This window comes from Oncorhynchus keta, chromosome 17, assembly GCF_023373465.1.
Source record: "Oncorhynchus keta strain PuntledgeMale-10-30-2019 chromosome 17, Oket_V2, whole genome shotgun sequence".
Classification (NCBI taxonomy): Eukaryota; Metazoa; Chordata; class Actinopteri; order Salmoniformes; family Salmonidae; genus Oncorhynchus; species Oncorhynchus keta.
Genome location: NC_068437.1, coordinates 30333483 through 30354648, shown reverse-complemented (window position 1 = coordinate 30354648; position 21166 = coordinate 30333483). Strand labels below are relative to the sequence as shown.

Sequence of the window (21166 nt, the reverse complement as noted above, 5' to 3'; positions counted from 1 at the left end):
GGAACGGTCTTTGAATTTCCTTGTCATACATTATCGGTAGATTCTATCTGAAATGGGAGAATTGCTTTTGGTTCACCCAATTAGTTTGTATTTGAATCTTGTAAAAACTACTTTTATTGTTTCCACTGTATACTACAAAATCGATTGGTCAAAAGATACAGTGACCTAAGTACAAAAAATGAGGACACAGACCAGAGTTTGAGTAATTTCTGTTTATTAGTCATTAGAGCCTTCAGTCTGAGAACCAATCGTGATGCTCCAATCAGATAGACCTCCCCCCAACCAACCAGCATGCAGTTGACACCCCAAACCCTGACCAATCTCACTCCCTAGCTGCTCTGCTTCACAGGACCTTGTTTAGCTGAACCTAGAGCCAGGTCTGCTGGAGATGCTGTATGCAAGAATAAGATTACAGTAAGTCTGCATCTCAAATGACACCAATTACCTATATAGTGCACTACTTTAGTAGCCACCTCTGATTATTGGTCAAAAAGTAGGGCATATTGAGCCATCTACAACAGGGTCTCCCAAACGCGGTCCCCCGCCCCCCGCCCTAGCACTACACAGATAATTTAATTAACCAACTCATCATCCAGCTTTGATTCTTTGAATCAGCTGTGTAGTGTTGGGGAAAAATCTAAACGTGCACCCATTGGGGGCCCCAGGATCGCGTTTGGGAAACCCTGATCTACAAGGTATAGAGTGTCATTTGGAATGCAGACAGACTACAGTAAGACTATATATGTAATGTGACTGAGCTTGATACTGGTTCAGTCTGACCAGAAGAAGCGGCTTAAGCTGCTTCACACACACCCTTCTAGGTGTGAAGTAAATCATCATCCCATCAAGAACAATTAAGAGAAATCATAAACCCAGAGTAAGAACATACAGTGCGTTTGAGAAGCAGAGAGCAACCGTTTAGTTAGCATGACTGCTGCTAGAGAGGGAGCTGCTACTGTCACACATACACATGAAGCAGTCCCCAGGAGTTGATCAGTTGGCCTTGGAAGGTGGTGAGAAGTGAAGGGGATTTGGGGATTAGCCCTTGCTGGGTGAAAGGGGGGTTTACACACACATACACACACACACAAATATGCACACCCAGTACTGGGCTTCCAACTCCATTAAGCAAGGAGCTCTATGAGTAAAGGGGGGTAGCGGGAGTGGTGGAGGGAGGGACAGCCTGCTACATGCTAACCAGAGGGATGGGGGGCACTCCTTTTAGCCACACCTCCTGAGTGCAGTCAGCTACAGAAGGCCCACCCAGCCAGCTAGCTGCCATGACGATAGCACGCAGACACACACACACACTCACACAGGGGATACAGTTGAGCCATGGACACACACACACACTTATCATAAACACATTCTCTCTTTATAAACACGAATGTCTGAAGTTTTAAAAGTCTTCATGACACAGTCTGACATCTTTCTCCAGTAGTCATTACTCCTCTCCTCCACTCTCCTCTACATCCATCCCACCTACGTTCTCCGTCCCCTTGTCAGCGTCCTTCTATTCATCACAGCAGAAACAAAAAGAGAGACATTAAAACAGTAATTTACACTGAGTATACAAAACATTAAGAACATGCTCTTTCCATAACATAGGCTACCCAGGTGAAAGCTATGATCCCTTATTGATGTCACTTGTTAAATCCACTTCAGTGTAGATGAAGGGAAGGAGACAGGTTAAGGAAGGATTTTTAAGCCTTGAGACAGTTGAGACATGGAATATGTATATGTGTGCCATTCAGAGTGTCAATGGGCCAGACAAAATATTTAAGTGCCTTTGAAAAGGGTATGGCAGTAGCTGCCAGGCACACTGGTTTGAGTGTGTCAAGAAATGCAATGCTGCTGGGTTTTGCACACTCAACAGTTTCCTGTGTGTATCAAGAATGGTCCACCACCCAAAAGGACATCCAGCTAACTTGACAACTGTGGGAAGCATTGGAGTCAACATGGGTCAGCATCCCTGTGGAACGCTTTCTTATATGATGCTAAGTGTGGGTGAATCTGTTCTGATGTCTCTCCAGTATTCAATCTCAACTCACCTTGGGGCTAGGGGAAGAGTTTAATCTGTAGGAGCTCGGGGAAGTGTAGCGTGGCTACAGGAAATGTGTAGTGTGTTGGCTGTTTGACTCACCTTGGCGTCTCTCTCTGCGAACTTCTGGAACATGTTGGCGTAGAGCCTCTTGTCCTTCTCATGCTGCTCCTTAATCTGTTTCTGGCACAGAGCCACCTGGGAGGGCAGACAGAGAGCCCCGGATCAGACAAAGAGCAAGCAGAGATGGACATCCAGATGAGAGGAGAGGGAAGTTTAGACGGGGCACATAAAGACCATTCTAGTACAGTACCTGGCTCTTGGCGGCCTTGTTGCTAGGATAAAGCTGGGTGACGCGCTGGAAGTCTCCTCTCGCCCTATCAAACTCCTTCATGGCAAACAGCGCCTCCCCCCTCCGGAATAGAGCCTTTTCATTGGATTCGTCTAGCTCCAGGGCCTTCGCACACATGCGAGAGAGAGCAGAAACCAAAAGTAAGTGGGGGAATAGGTTTGGTGTGGAATATTTAGGATGTCAGATATGTTAAGATACACACACCTGACCTGACTGTATCTCCTAATCGAGTCTGTGTGTACCTTGTCACAGTTGTCAAAGGCAGAGCTTGGTTCCTGAAGCTTGATGAAGCACATGGCCAGGTTGAGGTGAGCAGCCAATCGCAGGGCTTTAGCTTTCTGGTCCTCCCCCTCAGGCAAACTTGATTCATTCTCCAGCCATGACACAATCCTCTTATACTGGACAGACGCTTGGCGATGCTTCCCTTCCTACACACACACACACACACACACACACACACACACACACACACACACACACACACACACACACACATTATACTAAACATGCTCACACAGTCTCACCTCAGAATTATACATTCATCCAGGTTTCTCAAACGTCAAATTTCAAAGTGTTTCAGGTAATCTCCGAAATCTTAAAGTTAGGCATTAACTGCAAATGGCTACGGTAAGGGTTATAAGGTTTGGGATAAAAAAAAAAATCTAAAAAACAACTTTCCATCGCTGCTGGATTCAAACATGCAACCTTTTGCACCAGAGGCAGACGCTTAAACCCATCCACCAACCCCACCGCCCTAGCAAAAATAAAACGTATTTAAAGGCAACAGCGCGTTTCCACATCATCTCCCGACAACCCCAGACAAGGCTGGATGTCTAATACTGACTTGTATCACGGGTGACCTGGCTAGTTATACTGCACTGCTGCTTGAAGCTACTTATCTCCACCCACACACAGGTAACCTAGTGGTTAAAAACCTGTCGATGTGCCCTTGAGCAAGGTACTTAATCCTAATTGCTCCTGTATGTCTCTCTGGATCTACTAAATGACTAAAATCTAAACCTTGAAGTACTGTGTTCCTTTCTCCTTAATGATGACGCTCTGCTCCAGTTTCTCTGCTGAGTTCATCTCCCAGGATTCCTTAGCCTGGGGAATAGGAAATGCTTCAGTCAGCCAGCAAATCACCTCTCAAAACACCAGACTCATCTGGGGTACACTTAGTAGGCAAACAGTTTGGAAATGTCATGAATAAAATGCCTAAGGCATGTCTCTGGACAGGACTCTCTGGTTGATAATTGCTAAAGGGTGAGGGGTCATACCTTCTCGAAGGTGGTCAGTTTGAGTTTGTACTGCAGAGTGGCTCCACCAGGAATACTGTACTTGCTGCTTCCTATGTTTCCATAGCCATACCTACACACACACACACACTTAGAAATTCATATCGACCGACACTACAATTAGATATCCATACATACACAGCCACACAACTCAGACAATATACCCAGAGAACACACCATTATACACTGCTCAAAAATATAAAGGGAACACTTAAACAACACAATGTAACTCCAAGTCAATCACACTTCTGTGAAATCAAACTGTCCACTTAGGAAGCAACACTGATTGACAATAAATTTCACATGCTGTTGTGCAAATGGAATAGACAACAGGTGGAAATTATAGGCAATTAGCAAGACACCCCCAATAAAGGAGTGGTTCTGCAGGTGGTGACCACAGACCACTTCTCAGTTCCTATGCTTCCTGGCTGATGTTTTGGTCACTTTTGAATGCTGGCGGTGCTTTCACTCTAGTGGTAGCATGAGTCTACAACCCACACAAATTGCTCAGGTAGTGCAGCTCATCCAGGATGGAACATCAATGCGAGCTGTGGCAAGAAGGTTTGCTGTGTCTGTCAGCGCAGTGTCCAGAGCATGGAGGCACTACCAGGAGACAGGCCAGTACATCAGGAGACGTGGAGGAGGCCGTAGGAGGGCAACAACCCAGCCGTAGGAGGGCAACAACCCAGCAGCAGGACCGCTACCTCCGCCTTTGTGCAAGGAGGAGCAGGAGGAGCACTGCCAGGGCCCTGCAAAATCACCTCCAGCAGGCCACAAATGTGCATGTGTCTGCTCAAACGGTCAGAAACAGACTCCATGAGGGTGGTATGAGGGCCCGACGTCCACAGGTGGGGGTTGTGCTTTACAGCCCAACACCGTGCAGGACGTTTGGCATTTGCCAGAGAACACCAAGATTGGCAAATTCGCCACTGGCGCCCTGTGCTCTTCACAGATGAAAGCAGGTTCACACTGAGCACATGTGACAGACGTGACAGTCTGGAGACGCCGTGGAGAACGTTCTACTGCCTGCAACATCCTCCAGCATGACCGGTTTGGCGGTGGGTCAGTCATAGTGTGGGGTGGCATTTCTTTCGGTGTGCTCACCAGAGGTAGCCTGACTGCCATTAGGTACCGAGATGAGATCCTCAGACCCCTTGTGAGACCATATGCTGGTGCGGTTGGCCCTGGGTTCCTCCTAATGCAAGACAATGCTAGACCTCATGTGGCTGGAGTGTGTCAGCATTTCCAGTTCCTAATAAGAATATTTCATTCATTCAGATCTAGGATGTGTTATTTTAGTGGTCCCTTAATTTTTTTGAGCAGTGTATGTTTCTCAAAATAACAACATAGTATGTAGACTAGGTTTGTAATGTGTGTGTCTATATTACTTGGGTTTGATGATGAAGAGTGACTCCTCTCCCTGTTCCATGGCGGTCAGGGCTTTCTCCACCCCACTTGGCAGACCCAGACTCTTTCCATCTCCCAACTCAAACTTCAGCTCCCTCTGGTCAAAGACCTTGCCCTCACAGCTGCCCTCCACGCACACTGTAGGGGAAAGAGACCGAGAAAGGTGTGAGAGATTGTACCCTGTACAGTAGGTCTTAGTTTGGAATATCCCTGTTCCTTTCTGATGATGATATGTTTGTGTGAGTACCTTCTACGGCAGCTCCTTCATTAGGTTTGGAGTATCCCGCTCCCTTAGTGATGATGCGACGGATAATTCCTCCATCCTCTCCCTCAGTGATGTCCTCCCCTCGAAACTCAAACAGCTCCACCTAACACACACACACACACAAAACATAAATTTAAGCACTCAGTCACACACGTCAATGTTGACACCGAATGTTTACCTAAAACAGACTTAATCCCTCACAGACAGACAGGTTACCTGGAAGACAAGAGTAGCATTGGGGGGTATCTTCGGGGGGCTGCCGGCGGTGCCATAGGCGTACTCTGGTTTACAGATCAGCTGGCTAATCTCTCCTACTTTCATAGTAGCCACTCCCAGGTCCCACGCCTTGATTACCTGACCTACACACACACAAATCAAAAGTTTTGATCACCTGGCATGTACTTCAACACACACACACACAGGCACACACACACCTTTGCCCAGCTCAAAGGAGAACTTCTCTCCTCGTTCGCGACTGGAGTCAAATGGGGTTCCATCCAGCAGCGTGCCAACATAGTGAACAAACACCTTGTCCCCCGTCATAGGCAGCTCTGTCCCTGTGCCCTCTTGCTTCACCAACTACAGATGTAGGAGAGGGAGAGAGGGAAAGAGCGACAGTGAAGGTTAGTTATGCTGTAGCAGTGTATGGCATAGTCTGTCTGTGGTAGTGTTAGGTATTTTATTAGGATCCCCATTAGCTGTTGCAAAAGCAGCAGCTACTCTTCCTGGGGTTCACACAAAGCATAACATAACACAGAACATTAAATAGACAAGAACAGCTCAAGGACAGAACTTCATCCATTTAAAAAAATGTATGTAAAAAGAGGCACACGTAGTCTACATATCAATACATACAAACTATCAAGGTCAAATAGGAGAGAGGCGTTGTGCTGTGAGGTGTTGCTTTATCAGTTTTTTTAAACCAGGTGTGCTGTTCATTTGAACAATATGAGATGGAAGAGAGTTCCATGCAATAATGGCTCTATAGTACTGTACGCTTTCTGGAATTTGTTTTGGATTTGGGGACTGTGAAAAGCTACACGCCAAGTAATTTAGTCTCCTTAACTTGTTCAACAGCCACACCATTCATTACCAGATTCAGCTGAGGTATAGCACTTAAGGAATTATTTGTACCTAATAAAATGCGCTTAGTTTTAGAGATGTTCAGGACCAGTTTATTACTGGCCACCCATTCCAAAACAGACTGCAACTCTTTAAGAGTTTCATTGACTTCATTAGCAGTGGTTGCTGATGCATATATGGTTGAATAATCAACATACATGGACACACGTTTTGTTTAATGCCAGTGGCAGGTCCTTGGTAAAAAAAAAAATAGAAAAGAGTAGAGTGCCTAGAGAACTGCCCTGCAGTACACCACCCTTTACATGTTTGATATTAGAAAAACCCTCTGAGTTCTATTAGATCAACATCTCTGAAGCCACGATATGGCAGAGGTTAAAAAGCCATAACACCCTTGTTTTCTCAACAACAGGTTTTGGTCAATAATATCGAATGCTGCACTGAAATCTAACAGTATAGCTCCCACAATCTTATTATCCATTTCTTTCAACCAATCATCAGTCATTTGTGTCAGTGCAGCACATGTTTAGAAATAGCATTGTATTTGGTGAAACACCATTCTTTCCAACAGTTTGCTAAGAGCTGGCAGCAAGCTTATATAGGTCTGCTGAACCAGTAAAAGGCTGCTTACTATTGCTTCCCTCCAGGCCTGAGGACAAATACTTTCCTCTAGGCTCAGATTAACCCTTGTGCAGTGTTCCATGTTTCTGTTAGTAACCCAATGTTCGTGGGTCTGATGGACCCACAACATCATTGGGTTTTTAAAACAATACAGCCATAACAATTTACATAAAAATACTTAACACTTAAAAAAAACAAAAATCTCAAATCAAGACATGGGTGGAATAAATCATGTTTATCTTGAACAAATATAAATGAAACACGGTTTTCATCACTATCGATGTTTAATGCTTTGAACAAACTGGAAGGACACATTTTACATACAGTATTTTATGGGAATGATAAATGAGCCCAATTGAACACAAATTAAGGCCGGTCTACACACCACATGAGGGACAGAGTTTTACTGTGTGTGTGTGTGTGTGTGTGTGTGTGTGTGTGTGTGTGTGTGTGTGTGTTGCAAATGTATTTCTTGCACTTGATGCACATGTCTTTCTGTCCTTCTTGGGTCCACACACATGGCAGCGAATCTTCTCGTTACTACCGGCTGCAATCTGGGATGATGAAAACACTTAAGGAATTTTACAAACATCTCACTCACATATATAAACTCAGCAAAAAATTAATGTTTTACTCACTGTCAACTGTGTTTATTTTCAGCAAACTTTAAATGTGTAAATATTTGTAGGAACATACCATTCAACAGACAAACTGAACAAGTTCCACAGGCATGTGACTAAAATACATTAAATAATGTGTCCCTGAACAGGGGGGGGGGCAAAATCAAAAGTAACAGTCAGTATCTGGTGTGGCCACCAGCTGCATTAAGTACTGCAGTGCATCTCCTCCTCATGGACTGCACCAGACATTTCCGATCCAGCAGGTTCCAGACGTGCTCAATGGTATTGAAATCCAGGCTCTTCGCTGAACATGGCAGAACACTGATATTCCTGTCTTGCAGGAAATCCCGCACAGAGCGAGCAGTATGGCTGGTGGCATCGTCATGCTGGAGGGTCATGTCAGGATGAGACTGCTGTAAGGGTTCCACACGAGGGAGGAAGTCTTCCCTGTAACGCACAGCGTTGAGATTGCAGACAATGACAACAAGCTCAGTCCGATGATGCTGTGACACACTGCCCCAGACCATGACAGACCCTCTACCTCCAAATCGATCCCGCTCCAGAGTACAGGCCTTGGGGTAACGTTCATTCCTTCGACGATAAACGCGAATCTGACCATCACCCCTAGTGAGACAAAACCGCAACTCGTCAGTGAAGAGCACTTTTTGCCAGTCCTATCTGGTCCAGCGACGCTGGGTTTGTGCCCATAGGCGACGTTGTTGCAGGTGATATAAGGCAGGTCCTCACCAGACAACAGGCCAACAAGCCCTCAGTCCAGCCTCTCTCAGCCTACTGCGGACAGTCTGAGCATTGATGGAAGGATTGGCCGTTCCTGGTGTAACTCAGGCAGTTGCTGTTGCCATCCTGTACCTATCCCGCAGGTGTGATGTTCGGATGTACCAATTCTGTGCAGGTGTTGTTACACGTGGTCTGCCACTGTGAGGACGATCAGCTGTCCGTCCCGTCTCCCTTTAGCGCTGTCTTAGGCGTCTCACAGTACGGACATTGCAATTTATTGCCCTGGCCACATCTGCAGTCCTCATGCCTCCTTGCAGCATGCCGAAGGCACATTCACGTAGATGAGCAGGGACCCTGGGCATCTTTCTTTTGGTGTTTTTCGGAGTCAGTAGAAAGGCCTCTTTAGTGTCCTAAGTTTTCATAAATGTGACCTTAATTACCCTATTGTCTAAGCTGTAGGTGTCTTAACGATCGTTCCACAGGTGCATGTTCATTAATTGTTTATGGTTCATTGTACATGGGAAACAGTGTTAAAATCCTTTACAATGAAGAACTGTGAAGTTATTTGGATTTTTTAGTACAACAAGGTAGGAGAGTCAGACACACACACACACACACCTGGTATTGGAGTTCTTGGTTCTGTGGGTCGAGCGGCTGGGGCACCAGCATCCTCCTGAATCCTCCTCACCATGGCTGCAGAAGCTGGGGTCCTTGGGATATGTTGCCTCCTCGGGATTAGAGGACTTAATAATGCCTTGCCCAGATCCTCGAGAAAGAGCCGTCTCCTCTGCAGCTTCTCTCTGTCCCAATTTGGGTTCAATGCCATCCAGATGACAAACGCGTTGTACGCCGAGATGTCCAAAATGTTTAAGAACATCACAAGTGGCTAACGTAGGGTTCTTCTTTTGCAGTTGTAGTCAGTCACCAGCTTGTCTAAATTGTCCACCCCTCCTTTTGTGGCATTGTGATCCATTATGATTTCTGGTTTTTGATGTTCCTGGCCACATCCCTATGTAGCGTACTCATGAGTACCACATTTTTGCCTTTATTTGGCACGTAGTATACTGGGAATGTGTCGCAAACTTAAGAGCAATTGATAGTGGTTGAATACATGGGACAGGCCTGAGGTGGGAGCTCTTCCAAAGTGGAAGACACTCCTTCCACACTAGCTTCTCTCCCTCTGAGCAGAGATTATTTTTGCCATACTGATTGATTGTGGTAAGGAGCCACACATGCAAAGCTATTTATTTGTTGTGTCCCTCCCCCAATTGGCACCTGGCTGGAGTAGAGTGTAAAAAAAAATCTGTTTTTTTCCCACAATGTATCAAAATAATCTATTGTAATAATATTGTGCCGGTTACATCAAGACATTGTGTAGTTTCACACACTACAAAAGGTAAAGAGTGTGCGAAAAGCAGGAGACAGCACCAAGAACCTGTCTGTCTCCCTGCCTGTCTCCCTGCCTATGTTGAAACAGCAGGCCCAGGGAGGAGGAAGACAGAATGAATGCACACAGCAAACCTTTGTTTAATTTTTTACTTGTTTTCACCAACACACACTTATTCCCCTCAGGTCCAGTGGACCCAAACACCACATATGTAATATTTATTTTATTTATTTATTTCACCTGTATTTAACCAGGTAGGCAAGTTGAGAACAAGTTCGCATTTACAATTACGACCTGGCCAAAGCAGTTCGACAGCTACAACGACACAGAGTTACACTTGGAGTAAAACAAACATACAGTCAATAATACAGTATAAACAAGTCTATATACAATGTGAGCAAATGAGGTGAGAAGGGAGGTAAAGGCAAAAAAGGCCATGGTGGCAAAGTAAATACAATATAGCAAGTAAAACACTGGAATGGTAGTTTTGCAATGGAAGAATGTGCAAAGTAGAAATAAAAATAATGGGGCGCAAAGGAGCAAAATTAATTAATTAATTAAATACAGTTGTGAAAGAGGTAGTTGTTTGGGCTAAATTATAGGTGGGCTATGTACAGGTGCAGTAATCTGTGAGCTGCTCTAACAGTTGGTGCTTAAAGCTAGTGAGGGAGATAAGTGTTTCCAGTTTCAGAGATAAACGTGTAGGGGGGTGCACAGTGTGCACTCAATGAAAATGTGTTATTTTCTGTGAAGAACATGTGCAATGAGCAAAGGACAATGAGTCTCAGGATGAATTAATTATTCATTGTATCATTTCGTTTAGTAAACATTGAAAATTGGTCCCACAGACCCAAACAAGGGTTAAAGATATGACAGATAGGAGTGGCTAGAGTCAACTACTATCCTCAGTATCTTTCCATCTAAGTAGTCAATGCCAGGAGGTTTGTCATTATTGATCGTTAACAATTATTTTTCTACCTCTCCCACACTAACTTCACAAAATTCAAAACGTGCAATACTTTTTTCATTATTATTATTTTTTTTTTATGCATGAATATAATGGCTCACTGTTCATTGTTGGCATTTCCTGCTCAAGTTTGCCCACTTTGCCAATGAAATAATCATTAAAATAATTGGCAACATCAAATGGTTGTGATAAATACTCCATCTGATGGAGTTGAATTTCTTTCTGCCCATAACTTCATTTAAAAGTAATCCTACATTTTTTCTCCATAATTCTTTATATCATTGATCTTGGCTTCATAATACAGTTTAGAGGTCGACCGATTCTGATTTTTCAATGTCGCTACCGATTATTGAAGGACCAAAAAAAGCAGATACCGATTAAATCTGAATATTTTTATTTATTTATTTGTAATAATGACAATTACAACAATACTGAATTTATTTTAATTTTAACTTAACTTACATCAATACAATCTAACCCTAACCCATGCAGAGCAAGGGGAACAACTACTCCAAGTCTCAGAGCGAGTGACGTTTGAAACGCTATTAGCGCGCACCCCACTAACTAGCTAGCCATTTCACATCAGTTACACCAGCCTAATCTCGAGAGTTGATAGGCTTGAAGTCATAAACAGAGCAATGCTTGAAGTCATAAACAGAGCAATGCTTGAAGCATTGCGAAGAGCTGCTGGCAAAACACACGAAAGTGCTGTTTGAATGAATGCTTATGAGCCTGCTGGTGCCTACCATCGCTCAGTCAGACTGCTCTATCAAATTATAGACTTAATTATAACATAATATCACACAGAAATACGAGCCTTAGGGCATTAATATGGTCGAATCTGGAAACTATCATCATCACAAAACATTTATTCTTTCAGTGAAATACAGAACCGTTCCGTATTTTATCTAACGGGTGGCATCCATAAGTCTAAATATTGCTGTTACATTGCACAACCTTCAATGTTATGTCATAATTACATAAAATTATGGCAAATTAGTTTGCAATGAGCCAGGCAGCCCAAACTGTTGCATATACCCTGAACCTGGATTTCTTTTAGCTAAATATGCAGGTTTAAAAAATATATACTTCTGTGTATTGATTTTAGGAAAGGCATTGATGTTTATGGTTAGGTACAGTCGTGCAACGATTGTGCTTTTTTCTCAAATGCGCTTTTGTTAAATCATCCCCCGTTTGGCGAAGTTGGCTGCCTTTGTTAGGAAGAAATAGTCGTCACACAGTTCGCAACGAGCCAGGCGACCCAAAATGCTGACTATACCCTGACTCTGTTGCAAGAGAAGTGACACCATTTCCCTAGTTAAAATAAATTCACGTTAGCAGGCAATATTAACTAAATATGCAGGTTTAAAAATATATACTTGTGTATTGATTTTAAGAAAGGCATTGATGTTTATGGTTAGGTACACGGAGCCACGACAGTCTTTTTTCACAAATGCGCACCGCATCGATTATATGCAATGCAGGACACACTAGGTAAACTAGTAATATCATCAACCATGTGAAGTTAACTAGTGATTATGATTGATTGATTGTTTTTTTAAAGAGAAGTTTAATGCTAGCAAGCAACTTACCATGGCTTCTTACTGCATTTGCGTAACAGGCAGGCTCCTCGTGGAGTGCAATGTAAGGTAGGTGGTTAGAGTGTTGGACTAGTTAACTTTAAGGTTGCAAGATTGAATCCCCGAGCTGACAAGGGAAAAAATCTGTCATTCTGCCATAATAATAATTTTAAAATAATAATAAAAAAAAATAAAAAAAAATTTTTTTTTTTAAATCGGCCAAATCGGTGTCCAAAAATACAGATTTCCGATTGTTATGAAAACTTGAAATTGGCCCTAATTAATCGGCCATTCCGTTTAAAATCGCTCGACCTTTAATACAGTTTCTTCTTTTTGTTGAGTTGTCACATAAGTCTCAATTTGCAGAAAGTCAGCCAGTCAGATGTGCAGCCAGACTTATCAGCCACTCCTTTTGCCCCATCTCTTTCAACCATACAGTTAAATTCCTCATCAATCCATGGAGGTTCTAAGAGCTCTAACAGTTCTGACAATCAATTTCTGAACAGGTGCATGCTTACTTTTATGTATGTAGTCTAGTACTTTGGGCTGCTGTTGTGTTTAGGTCGTGGGCTCAAACTGTTCAAGGGATGATTTATTTGTGTGATGATGTGGACACTGTCTGAGACACCATGTGCAAGTCTGCCTTTAGGGAAATACACCATGGGCCAGAATGACTGACAGTCTCTCTCACTCACACACACACATCTCAGTGTCAACATTGACCAGCCATACTGCCTGCAGATATAGGATATTCAGCTGGGAAGGATCAGGTCACCAAAACCAGAATGAGAATCCCCCCCCCCTCCCCCTCCAAGCAGCTGTAGGTATACCAAATATGGCAGGCTCTAGAAAAAAGTCCAGGTAACCAGATATGTTTGCTGACAAACAAGAAACTACGAAATGCTTTTACCCAGGCCAGAACCTTCTAGCCAAAACTACGACACTTCTAGATCACTGCTAAGTCTGAATAGTGATGACTAGACATTTGATAGTTAGCTGCAGAAACACCTATTTCAGTGACCGTACAAACTACCTAGCAATGATAACATCTCTGATTACATGGGGAAGTGAGATGCACCAAGCTGCAACCCCACAGCAGCCTGAGACTGAAACTAGCCTGTCACTAAAACCAATACTATCGCCATCTAATGGCAGTGGTTAATCCCTACCACATACATGTGAACTTTTCTTTCCTAGATTCCTTTCCTCATGGGTGGTCAGGGCTCCACAGTGACTCCACTTAATATAAAACATCAATAAAATCAATTTAGCCTGAAATAAATAATGAAACATGTTCAATTTGGTTTAAACAATGCAAAAACAAATTGTTGGAGAAGAAAGTAATATGTGCCATGTAAAAAAATGTAAAAAAGCTGACATTTAAGTTCCTTGCTCAGAACATGACAACATATGAAAGTAGGTGGTTCCTTTTAACATGAGACTTCAATATTCCAAGGTAAGAGGTTTTAGGTTGTAGTTAATATAGTATTTATAGGACTATTTCTCTCTATACCATTTGTATTTCATACACCTTTGACTATTGGATGTTCTTATTAGGAACTATAGTATTGCCAGTGTAATAGTATAGCTTCCGTCCCCCTCCTCGCCCCGACCTGGGCTCGAACCAGGAACACGTCGACAACAGCCACACTCGAAGCATCGTTACCCATCGCTCCACAAAAGCCGCGACTTCAAATCTAAAAGCGAGTGACGTTTGAAACAGTATTAGCGCACACCCAGCTAACTAGCTAGCCATTTCACATTGGTTACACCAGCCATTAGGCTGATAGGCTTGAAGTTATAAACAGCGCTGTGCTTGGAAAGAGCTGCTGGCAAAACGCACAAAAGTGCTGTTTGAATGAATGATTACAGGCCTGCTGCTGCTCAGTCAGACTACTCTATCAAATCAGACTTAATTATAACACACAGAAATACGAGCCTTTGGTCATTAATATGATCGAATCTGGAAACTATAATTTCGAAGAAAAAAAAAGTGTATTATTTCAGTGAAATACGGAACCGTTTGGTATTTTATCAAACGGGTGGCATCCCTAAGTCTAAATATTCTTGTTACATTGCACAACCTTCAATATATGTCATAATTACGTAAAATTCTGGCAAATTAGTTCGCAATGAGCCAGGCAGCCCAAACTGTTGCATATACCCTGACTGCGTGCAATGAACACAAGATAAATGACACAATTTCACCTGGTTAATATTGCCTGCTAAACTGGATCAGTAGTTATAACTAGTGATTATGATTTATTGTTTTTTATAAGATAAGTTTAATGCTAGCTAGCAATTTACCTTGGCTTCTACTACATTCGTGTAACAGGCAGGCTACCCGTGGAGTGCAATGGTGGAACCCCTGAGCTGACAAGGTGAAAATCTGTCATTCTGCCCCTGAACGAGGCAGTTAACCCACAGTTCCTAGGAAGTCATTGAAAATAAGTAATAAGTATGACGCTACACACTTGTATTTGCGGAGTTTCTCCCATTCTTCTCTGCAGATCCTCTCAAGCTCTGTCAGGTTGGATGGGGAGTGTTGCTGCACAGCTATATTCAGGCCTCTCCAGAGATTTTAGATCAGGTTCAAGTCCAGGCTCTTGCTGGAACATTCATGGGTATTCAGAGACTTGTCCCTAAACCACTTCTGCGTTGTCTTGGCTGTGTGCTAAGGGTTGCTGTCCTGTTGGAAGATGAACCTTCGCACCAGTCTGAGGTCCTGGGCTGGTTTTCATCAAGGATCTCTCTGTACTTCGCTCCATTCATCTTCCCCTCGATCCTGACTAAGTCCCTTCTGCTGAACAACATCCCCACTGCATGATGCTGCCATCACCATGCTTCACCGTAGAGATGGTGCCAGGTTTCCTCCAGACATGACGCTTGGCATTCAGGCCAAAGAGCTCAATCTTTGCTTCATCAGACCAGATAATCTTGTTTCCCATGGTCTGAGAGTCCTTTAGGTGCCTTTTGGCAAACTCCATGCAGGCTGTCATGTGCCTTTTACCAAGGAGTGGCTTCTGTCTGGCTACTCTACCATAAAGACCTGACTGGTGGAGTGCTGCAGAATTGGTTGTCCTTCTGGAATGTTATCCCATCTCCAGAGGAACTCTGGAGCTCTGTCAGAGTGACCATCGGGTTCTTGGTCACCTCCCTGACCAAGGCCCTCTCCCCCGATTGCTCAGTTTGGCCGGGCAGCCAGCCCTAGCGAGTCTTGGTGGTTCTAAACGTCTTCCATTTAAGAACGATTCAGACCACTGTGTTCTTGGGGCCCTTCAATGCTGCAGAATTGTTTTGGTACCCTTCCCCAGATCTGTGCCTCGACGCAATCCGGTCTCAGAGCTCTACTGACAATTTCTTCGACCTCATGGCTTGGTTTTTGCTCTGACATGTACTGTCAACTGCACCACTCGGTAGGCCCTCACTGGCTTATTTACAAAATTACACTGATTGGCCCAAGGGGGGAATTGCATCATTCGTGAGAGCATGACATGTTTACTCTAGTATAGTTTTATGTTGTTCTTGATACCATATCCTGTTTGGAGGTTTTTTGACTAATGTCACATTATGCTAATATAGCAAAAATTTGCACGCTAGCCAATCAACAACTATAACGATGTATTTAAACAACCAACCTGTCTATGAAGACATTGCAAGTGCTGCCCCCTTATCTCAAGTCCAAGGCTGACCGGGGTACTGCAGGCTGCCATTAGCTACTAAATGGGGCGCCAGGGTAGCCTAGTGGTTAGAGTGTTGGACTAGTAACCGGAAGGTTGCAAGTTCAAATCCGAGCTGACAAGGTACAAATCTGTCGTTCTGCCCCTGAACAGGCAGTTAAACCACTGTTCCTAGGCCGTCATTGAAAATAAGAATTTGTTCTTAACTGACTTGCCTCGTTAAATAAAGGTTAAAACATTTGTTTTTTTATTATCATCCTGTGTAAGATTTTATTAGATTTTTTATATAAATCAGTTTAAGGTCATACATCTGGTGTAATATAAAAAAATATTGGTATCATGACTATAATGGTAGGCTGAACAATAGAACGAGTCAAAATTCCCCCAAGGCTTTAAAATGGCAAAATAACGTTGGCTAAGCTGGAACACTAGCACGAGCCCATAGCAATTGAATGGAATCGAACGGTCGCAGAGCCTCTTCTGACTGGAGTGATGCTTGGAATTCCTTTTCACCTAAAAGGCAAAGAAATGTATCCCTTTATATTTTACTACTACCACCATATGCTCTTAGGACGAAACTGAAAAATAACTTGTGTAGAAAGTAAACGTCCTCACCTCAATGGTGCCAAGTGTGCTTATGTCTGCATAATGAGGAAGTAAGACATTTTTTTTTACTTTGACTATTTCTGGTCTAGCGATCGATGACAGTAGAGTACACTGCCCAACCTTATGTAATTAGAAAGAGATTATCCTTATTAAAATGGTGTCCGATTTGGAAAAAAAAAAATGAAAATACACACATTGGAAGATATTTGGCAAAATATACCAGCATGCCTCTCCATAGGAAAACAAAGGGAGAGGCTCAATGTTCCAAGGGAAAAAGGTATTCCCGGGCTAGTGTTTGATGACAGCGAAGTACGCTGCCTTACATAATTAGAAAGAGGAGGTTCTCATGTTTAAATGGTGTCCGAATTGACAAAAATGAAAATATACATATTGCAAGATATTTGGCGAAAGACAGACATACCTATATTTCCCTACAGTAAACAATGGGACAACCTCAAAGTTCCATGAGTAATTTTTTGTTGTTGTTTACATTTTAACTACCAGAAACGTGGGCAGGTCTCATTGACAACAATAACAAAGCAGCCATTGTTACATATAACAATAAACTGGGAATATAACTTTCGGAAGGAGAGTTGGTGCCACGGTGCACAATAGAATGAAGTAATAGGAGCTGCCAGGTTGAACAATCCCCTAAAATATGGCCTGTTTATTTTGTGATTACACCAAAACTACTGCAAGCAGCTGGGACATATGGTAATATTGTGAAAGTGGGCTCCATGGCAGATGTAATGAACTGGGGGGAAGGTAGCCTAGTGGTTTGGGTGTTGGGCCAGAAACCAAAAGGTTGCTCGATCGAATCCCTGAGCTGACAAGAATCTGTCGTTCTGCCCCTGAACAAGGCAGTTAACCACTGTTCCCAGGCCGTCATTGTAAATAAGAATGTTTCTTAACTGACTTGCCTAGTTAAATAAAGGTTAAATAAAAATTCAGATGTTTTATATCAGAAAAGGCCATTATTAAAAACGTCATGTGTCCAGCCTAACAATGCCTGCAGAACCGTGGTCGGCATTGAACTTCGTGGCTTTAATGCGAGGGTTGCAGTCATTCTCCCCTGGGTTAACCACAGCCAGTAGTTGGCGATATTATGGTTTTAGTCACAGGCTGCTGCGGGCCTGCACCTGGATACTACAGGGGGAAGATGGGGCTGGTGAGGAAGCTAGCATGGTCGAGGTGACGTCACGATGTGAGGAGCTCGTCAGCCAGCTAGCTAACGTTAGTTAAGTTTAGCCCGCAGATATAACTACAGTAGCAAACCACAAATGTTGCATATAGATCATGGACTGCGCTGCAAAATCTCACTAATCTAAATCACGTAGGGTAGCCAACTGACCAAAATATTTTAGCTTTTTTTTTTCTTCATTCAAGCCTGCTAGGTAGCTGGTTATACCACTCAATGAATTGCTATTGGCGAGATAGCGAGCATGCTAACGCTAGCTTGTTAGCTCGCTAGGGGGTTTCCACTAGTTGACACAGCTGCAGAGTCAACATGGGCGATATCGTACAAATTCGTGACAACAAAAAGTTGCTTTTTGTCTTAAATTAAGGTTAGGTTTAGGTGTAAGGTTGGCAGTGTGGTTAGGGTTATGGTTAGGTTTAAAATCACATTTTAAGAAGATAAATATTAGAAATAGGCGGGGTTTAAGACTTTGTGGCCGTGGTAACTAGTGACGACCGCTAGTTAGTTAGTTACCTTTAAAACCCCTCCATCTTTCTTCTGCGTGATATCATCTCCCTCCATTGGTAATGGGATGTTCTGTCCTTCGTTGGTCACCTCTTCCGCAGTCATAGCCCTGGAGCACTTCTTTCTGCAAACCTCTCCTTCTCAGCTAGCTGACGTTAACTAGCAAACCACACAACTGCAAGTTTTGACTAACTAGATTAGAGCTAGCTGACTAGGGTTCTGCAGGAGAGCTGCGCCACAAATCAAAGCTAACGCGCTTGATGGCTTTAAGAATCAGCTTCTCGTTAGCTATATTTTGGGTTTGCACTTTTAGTGACAAATTACGCTGATGTCAATCGCTGTGCACCAGTCTCCAAACTGAAGTTGTGCCGTTGAGTTGCTTAGCTAGCTAATAAGTCCAGAGGTCCACTTTGCTGTGTTGCTTGCTTGCTTGCTTGTTTCTCTGTCTAGCATCTGACAGTTGTCTAGGCTGCTAGCGTCTGGAAGAAGGGCCGAGAACTTTCGATACGCTGCAAAGGGGGGGGGTGGCGGGCTTTGGAAGGGACGGTCGTGAAGTGACTCATCGCCATCTAAACAAATACTGTACATTATCTCACACATTTCTTTCTTGAGTAGTAAACACAGCGAGGAATATATTTTTTTAAACAATAACGTTTTTTGTGGTGGGAGAAAGAGCATTGTTTTTTTTACGTTCATCTTTCATAAGGTCAAATTCTTTAAAATAAAAACCCAGACAGAGCTCAGCGCTCTCTCGCCACGCCGCCCGGGCACGTCCCTCTTGACGTTTCATTTCACCGGCGTGTCATTGGTCCGTTTCTGAAACACTTGGCGCGCTTGTAGAAGATGCGCGAACTCTGTCAAAACATATTTGCTCGCTCCAGCCAGCCTCCAACTAGTCATTGAACTAAAATCAAACCATACCTGTGAGTATTTGTATTTATTGTTTTAACTATTCAACGGTTAAGTGTCACGATCGTTTCGAACTAACATCATCGACAACTGACCAGACTAGGAAGTAGCTAGCTAATGCATACTCCATGCAATGTAGCTATAGCATAACGTTACAATGTAAAATGTATGTTAGACTCCACTACCTTCAGTTTAGACACAACGTCCCGTTCTGCCTGCCTTCTGCACAAAGTCAGTGATCCAGTCAGGCCCAGCAGAGGAGGATGGGATATGTAAAACCATTGATCTAAAACCCATAGGTAACAGGGTACTCCCAATGTAGTGTCACATCAGTTACCATGTATTGCATTGAGAAAGTCCGGTAACGTTAGTTTAACTGAGAATTCTCAACAACTTGATATGATAATGCTCAGCTTACAACAGTTCTGCTACGAAAAAAGTACCTAGATAGCTCTAAATGTGCATTTCACGTACTAAAGAGTTTATATAGTACAGGTAATTACAACTGAGTTTGTCAGTGTTCTAACCCCCAGGCAGCAAGAGTATTATTAGCAGAGATGGAAGAGGCTGGTGCCCCCCACTTCCCCTTCCCCTACCAGCCATACCCCATCCAGGAGCAGTTCATGCAGGCCCTGTATGGGGCACTGGAGCACAGCAAAGTCGGCATCTTTGAGAGCCCTACTGGAACGGTGTGTGTGTGTGTTCGTATCTATGTAATAACGTGTGTGTCTATCTGTCTCAGTCTGTGTATTAATATATTGTTGTTCCAGGGCAAGTCTCTGAGTCTGATCTGTGGAGCTCTGAGCTGGCTGAGGGACCATGAGGAAAAGAGGAGACAGGAGGCAGACAGACTGCTGCAGGGGGATGGAGGTACATCTCTCTCCATCTCCTCATCCCTCTCTACCACAACATCCTCCACCCCGCCATCCTCTGCTGAGCCTGACTGGATCACTGACTTTGTGCAGAAGAAGGCAGAACGGGATTTTGTGTCTAAACTGAAGGTAGTGGTGTATATATGTGTGTGGAGGTTGGGGAGGGGTCTTTGAGATAGTTTGGTGTGACTTATGTGTTTACAGAATGTTAGCATCACTCTTGTGTTTCTGTATCTTTGTGTGTGTGTGTGTCAGGATGAAGAGCTGCGGAGGAAGAAGAGGGAGGAACACCTGGAAATGATCAGAAACAACTCTCAGCTGAAATACGCTCTGAAGAGAAAGGTAGAGCATAACATACGAATATTCAGTAGAGTATAGCTGTATACAGTAACAGCTTAAATGTTGTGCGTGTGTGTATATGTAGAGCTGTGAGGATGATGAGGCAGTGAAGCTGCTGCAGCTAAGTAAGGACCCCCAGGAGGGGGAGCTAAACAACCCTGAGGAGGAGCTTATTGTGGCTGAGTATGAAAGCGATGACGAATCAAAGCCCAAGAACAAGTAAGGACAACCCAATTACTAGCTTAATAAAATAGTATAGAGTGTTTCAATTTGACAACATAATGACACCCCTGTCTCAACTCGACAGGTTCTGTGGTGGTGGTGATGACGATGATGAAGATGACTTGGTGGAGGAGCACGTCACCAAGGTATACCGTAATTGCTGGACTATTAAGCACACCTGAATATAAACCGCACCCACTGAATTATTAAAAAATATGTATTTTGTACATAAATAAGCCGCACATGTCTATAAGCCGCAGGTGCCTACCGGTACATTGAAACAAATTAACTTTACACAGCCTTTAAATGAAACACGGCTTGTAAAAAAAAAAAAAATTGGCTTTAACAAAACACGGCTTGTAACAAAAATTAAAACAGTAGCCTACCAAACCTCCTCCTGTGCACTGAAACCACTGAAGTCATCTCCTTCGGGGTGTCGGAGTTGAATAGCCTCAGAATTGCTTCATCCGATGTTGGATCGTT

The 21166-nt window shown here is 43.4% G+C and overlaps 2 protein-coding genes across 7 annotated transcripts in view; one reads left to right on the top strand and one right to left on the bottom strand.

The window, feature by feature from the left end:
- Positions 1 to 197: 197 nt before the first annotated feature.
- LOC118396767 (peptidyl-prolyl cis-trans isomerase FKBP4-like) lies at positions 198 to 18811 on the bottom strand. Its single transcript, XM_035791193.2, has 11 exons — positions 18351 to 18811; positions 5795 to 5939; positions 5577 to 5719; positions 5343 to 5463; positions 5077 to 5233; positions 3671 to 3761; positions 3414 to 3497; positions 2636 to 2821; positions 2355 to 2498; positions 2144 to 2239; positions 198 to 1513 (listed from the first exon to the last, which is right to left on the bottom strand). Exons 1-11 carry the CDS (start codon positions 18444 to 18446, stop codon positions 1445 to 1447), a joined length of 1332 nt encoding a protein of 443 aa, XP_035647086.2. The 5' UTR covers positions 18447 to 18811; the 3' UTR covers positions 198 to 1444.
- ddx11 (DEAD/H (Asp-Glu-Ala-Asp/His) box helicase 11) overlaps positions 17856 to 21166 on the top strand; it is a 16362-nt gene continuing 13051 nt past the window's right edge. For 2 of the 6 annotated variants that reach the window (XM_035791187.2, XM_035791185.2), the window contains exons 1-6: positions 17856 to 17872; positions 19784 to 19939; positions 20021 to 20254; positions 20378 to 20464; positions 20547 to 20680; positions 20769 to 20829. In XM_035791187.2, the coding sequence (XP_035647080.1) occupies positions 19808 to 19939; positions 20021 to 20254; positions 20378 to 20464; positions 20547 to 20680; positions 20769 to 20829 (648 nt within the window). In that variant the 5' untranslated portion in view covers positions 17856 to 17872; positions 19784 to 19807. Of the gene's footprint in view, positions 17873 to 18883; positions 19265 to 19325; positions 19550 to 19768; positions 19940 to 20020; positions 20255 to 20377; positions 20465 to 20546; positions 20681 to 20768; positions 20830 to 21166 lie in introns of those variants that run through there. The other 4 variants (XM_035791186.2, XM_035791188.2, XM_035791189.2 and 1 more) reach the window with 4 other exon arrangements.

What these genes read in the sequence shown, in the direction of transcription:
- LOC118396767 (XM_035791193.2), bottom strand. Translation starts at nt 18,446, where the DNA reads ATGACTGCGGAAGAGGTGACCAACGAAGGACAGAACATCCCATTACCA. An exon ending in CTCCTTTGAGCTGGGCAAAG is followed by an intron (nt 5,720 to 5,794) that starts GTGTGTGTGTGC and finishes GTGTGTGTGTAG; the next exon opens with GTCAGGTAATCAAGGCGTGG. An exon ending in ACAAGGCCGCCAAGAGCCAG is followed by an intron (nt 2,240 to 2,354) that starts GTACTGTACTAG and finishes CTGCCCTCCCAG; the next exon opens with GTGGCTCTGTGCCAGAAACA.